The sequence below is a fragment of the Mus musculus genome, chromosome 8 (assembly GCF_000001635.26).
Source record: "Mus musculus strain C57BL/6J chromosome 8, GRCm38.p6 C57BL/6J".
Classification (NCBI taxonomy): domain Eukaryota; kingdom Metazoa; phylum Chordata; class Mammalia; order Rodentia; family Muridae; genus Mus; species Mus musculus.
Window position 1 is genome coordinate 21,616,703 of NC_000074.6, and position 3,697 is coordinate 21,620,399.

The 3,697-nt window shown below is 40.4% G+C and overlaps 1 protein-coding gene across 1 annotated transcript; it reads left to right on the forward strand.

Annotated features, from left to right (window-relative positions):
* The first annotated feature begins 1,465 nt into the window (after window positions 1-1,465).
* Window positions 1,466-2,270, forward strand: Defa26 (defensin, alpha, 26). The gene is made up of 2 exons (NM_001079933.2): window positions 1,466-1,652; window positions 2,071-2,270. The coding sequence occupies exons 1-2, from the start codon at window positions 1,481-1,483 to the stop codon at window positions 2,178-2,180; spliced, it is 282 nt and encodes a 93-aa protein (NP_001073402.1). The 5' UTR covers window positions 1,466-1,480; the 3' UTR covers window positions 2,181-2,270.
* Window positions 2,271-3,697: the final 1,427 nt, after the last annotated feature.

Here is a 3,697-nt window from a genome sequence, read left to right on the forward strand (position 1 = left end):
TTTTTATAAGTGCTACTGAGATCAACTCTGTAATGATCAAGAAAGACAATAATGTGTCTGAAATATAAGGTATGCTTCCTTTCTGTTTGTGTGTGTGTGTGTGTGTGTGTGTGTGTGTGTGTGTGTGTATGTGTGTGTGTGTGTGTGTGTGTGTGTGTGTGTGTGTGTGTGTGCGTTTTGAAACAGGGTTTCTCTGAATAGCCCTGACTGTCGAGGAACTCACTTTGTAGACCAGGCTGGACTCGAACACAGAAATCCGCCTGCCTCTGCCTCCTGAGTGCTGGGATTAAAGACATGTTCCACCATGACTGGCAGGTGTGCTTCTTAACTCATTAATCAAAGCTTACAGATGTATTCAAAAGTTCATGTCCCATTATACATGTATATATTTAGATATAAATAGATATCTATCTATCTCTCTCTATATATGTATGTGTGTGAAATTTTATGTATGTAAAATACTATTCTCACTGCTTAGCTAACTATTGTACAAAACTGTATATAAAAATATTTTGACAAATGAATAATAATAATTAACACATAAATATAAGCTGGCACTTGTGACAGGGTGACTCCATACAGTGACTGAGAACAGCAGGAAGTTCTGTACCTTTTGGTGTGTATGTACTGTGAGAAAGGGGATGAAACTCATAGAAAACAGAGGTCATGTATGATGTGATGACACTTCTTAAGACTGGGTACTACCTTATGACCCTCTCTACATTGTGGATGTCATCTCTTGTAGATCAGTACTCATTTTCTGAAAGTAAAAACATTGCAGAATCTCAGACATGTGGAATGACGCATGACTTGAGGGTCCCAAGTATGGAGACTCTCCTGGACTCTTGTCCTGCACTCTTGTGTGATATGTGCTGCCACTTTGGCTTCTACAGAACAACTCTCTCTAGCTTCAATTGGACAAACTATATCACTTAAATTCAATTCACTAGGGGCACAATAAGGTCATCTTACTTTCTCTATAATGGCCCCAAGTAGGGGATTCACAAAGTTATCCCTCATGAGGAGGATTGATAATACCTGAATCATGCAAAGAACTAACTCTCCAGTCTACCTGGTCAAGGTCTGATCCAGACTTCCTGAGAAGTACAGGCTTCAAGTCCAGATCATAAAAATGCTTTGTTCCATGAGCTTATTAAATTAGGCAGTGCCCAACTCTTTTCTTCCATAACCACTGATAGGTAAATACTTAAGCAGATGGGAAACAGGGTAAGATAGCAAGGCCCCTTCATCATTATCAGTGGGAGGGGTGGTGTCACTGAACACACAAAGCAACATCATGACGGTAGCCTTGAGGACAGAGGAACATCAAGGGGAACTTCAGGGTAACAGCCTCTACCAGTTCCCATCAAAGAATGTCTTCTCTAAGTGTGGACTTTTCTCTGCCATATACATATGTGCTGACTAATCACACTCCACACATTGGGCTCCTGCTCCCCAATCCCCCAGGTGACTCCCAGCCATGAAGACACTTGTCCTCCTCTCTGCCCTTTTCCTGCTGGCCTTCCAGGTCCAGGCTGATCCTATCCAAAACACAGATGAAGAGACTAATACTGAGGTGCAGCCACAGGAAGAGGACCAGGCTGTGTCTGTCTCCTTTGGAAATCCAGAAGGCTCTGATCTTCAAGAAGAATGTGAGTACTGGTGCTCAGTGTGATGGACACTTGCAGTCTCCTGAGATTGTGATGAAGATGAGCCCTAGAATCCTGGTAGAGTAATGTGGCTCCCTTAGCAACTCTATTTTAATTCCTTTTATATTCTTAACAGTAACAACGAGTGTAAAGTAACTCTAATAAAATTTCTTTCTCATAAGGCTTTTACTATAAAAAGATACACATCGGAAGTTCAACAATCAGACTGCTCCAATACTCTGAGTAGTTGCTTCTAGAACAGGACTAGTAACACCCCTGAACTGCACTATTGGTTGAGATGTCCATGCTGAAGGCTGTACTGTGACCAAAGCAGCACTCTCATGCTTTATCACAGATCCCCATAGGATCACATACTGCGCCAACCTCAAATCTTAATGCCTGATTCTTTTTGTGTCCCCAGCGTTGAGAGATCTGGGATGCTATTGTAGAAAAAGAGGCTGTACAAGAAGAGAACGCATTAATGGGACCTGCAGAAAGGGTCATTTAATGTACACACTCTGCTGCCTCTGAACATGGAGACCCCAGAGGACAAGACTTCCATGAACACTGAGGCCACTGATGCTGGGGCCTGATGTCCACTTCTCAATAAATTGTCCGCAGTATGCTTCCTTTTGTTTACATTCTTTCAATGTATGCTACAAGGCTCAGTTAAGACTCTGTATATAAAGTATCAGAACCTTCAAGGAAACCTTTGCAATGAATGAATACTTTAATTTCTTACATGTAAAATCCTGGCTCCAAATAATATCAATTTAAGGATGACTCCATGTTCAGACACAAAATGTATAGAAAGCTTAGAATTCTCATGATGCGCACATAAGCTGCTCCTGTCTTTGACTCTGCCTTTAGGTATTCTTGACTCACTCTCAAAGACATAGCCTGTATTTTAAAAAGAACTATCACTTTGGGTTTCAGATTTACACAGTTCTAAAATGATATTATTTACAAAGCTACTGTCTCCTTAAAAAGTGTTGAAGTTTCAATGAACCAGACCTGAAATATGCCTCTGACTTCTAATCTGTGGGTTAATTTTGGCTCTTTGGAGACAACTTAATCAATATTAGAAAAAGTTAATCAGAGACAGAATGGGTAGAATGAAAAGCAGGGCAATTCACACTAAGATCTGCATGTAATCTGCAGTATCTACAGTAGTATAGGAAAAAATAAACTTTCTATACAGAAAATGTCTACATATACAGAAAGTGTACATGTCTAATGACTGCAGTGTGCTCTAGAAGTTACACTCAAGTGACTTACCCTACAGCTTTGAAGGGCTGAATGCACGTTGGTAGAGATATCTAAGATAAATAAAGAGGTCAGTAGGCAGGTCTTAAAGCAGGGGACTCCAGTGATGGTACAGGGTGTTAAGAGTCAGGCTCTAATTCATCACACACTCCTTCAGGGAAAACCACGTCCTTTCATCAGGACAGCAGTGGTGGTGATCTCTAGATTGCAGGTTCTAGTAGCACAGATGGTGTGGTTTCCTAGAAAACATACTAGTGGGCATTCAATAGCAATGGAACCATGCTGGGAGGATTGAATATTCCATCACACTTTGAGGAAGAAATGATGATAGCATCTTACTTATTAGTTTATAGCAACCATGACAGATACCAGCTCCACTGATTGAGCTATGAGAGAAAATCTAACTCTAGCCATTACAACTCTTTTAGCCTCAAATATTACAGAATTCCAATTAGAGGATTGCAAACAAAAGGCAGTTATCACAGTCCCACAAGACATTTCAGTCTTTAAATAAGTCACTTGTGACCTGGGCAAAATAAATTTAATAATTATGGCATTGTGGGTCATAATTCTGAAACAAAATTATCTGAGGATATAGGTTCTCTGTTTACATTTACAGTTAGCATAACTCTAGTATGTGTCAATCAGCAAACACATGACACAGTCACATTGGTCAACCTCTCTACTAACGTTCTCCAAGGCCTCTCCTCTAGTTCACATAGCTGAAAGTCTCTTTTGTCTTTGTCTCCAGAGTTTATTCAACACTTCTCCCTGCTGCAAAT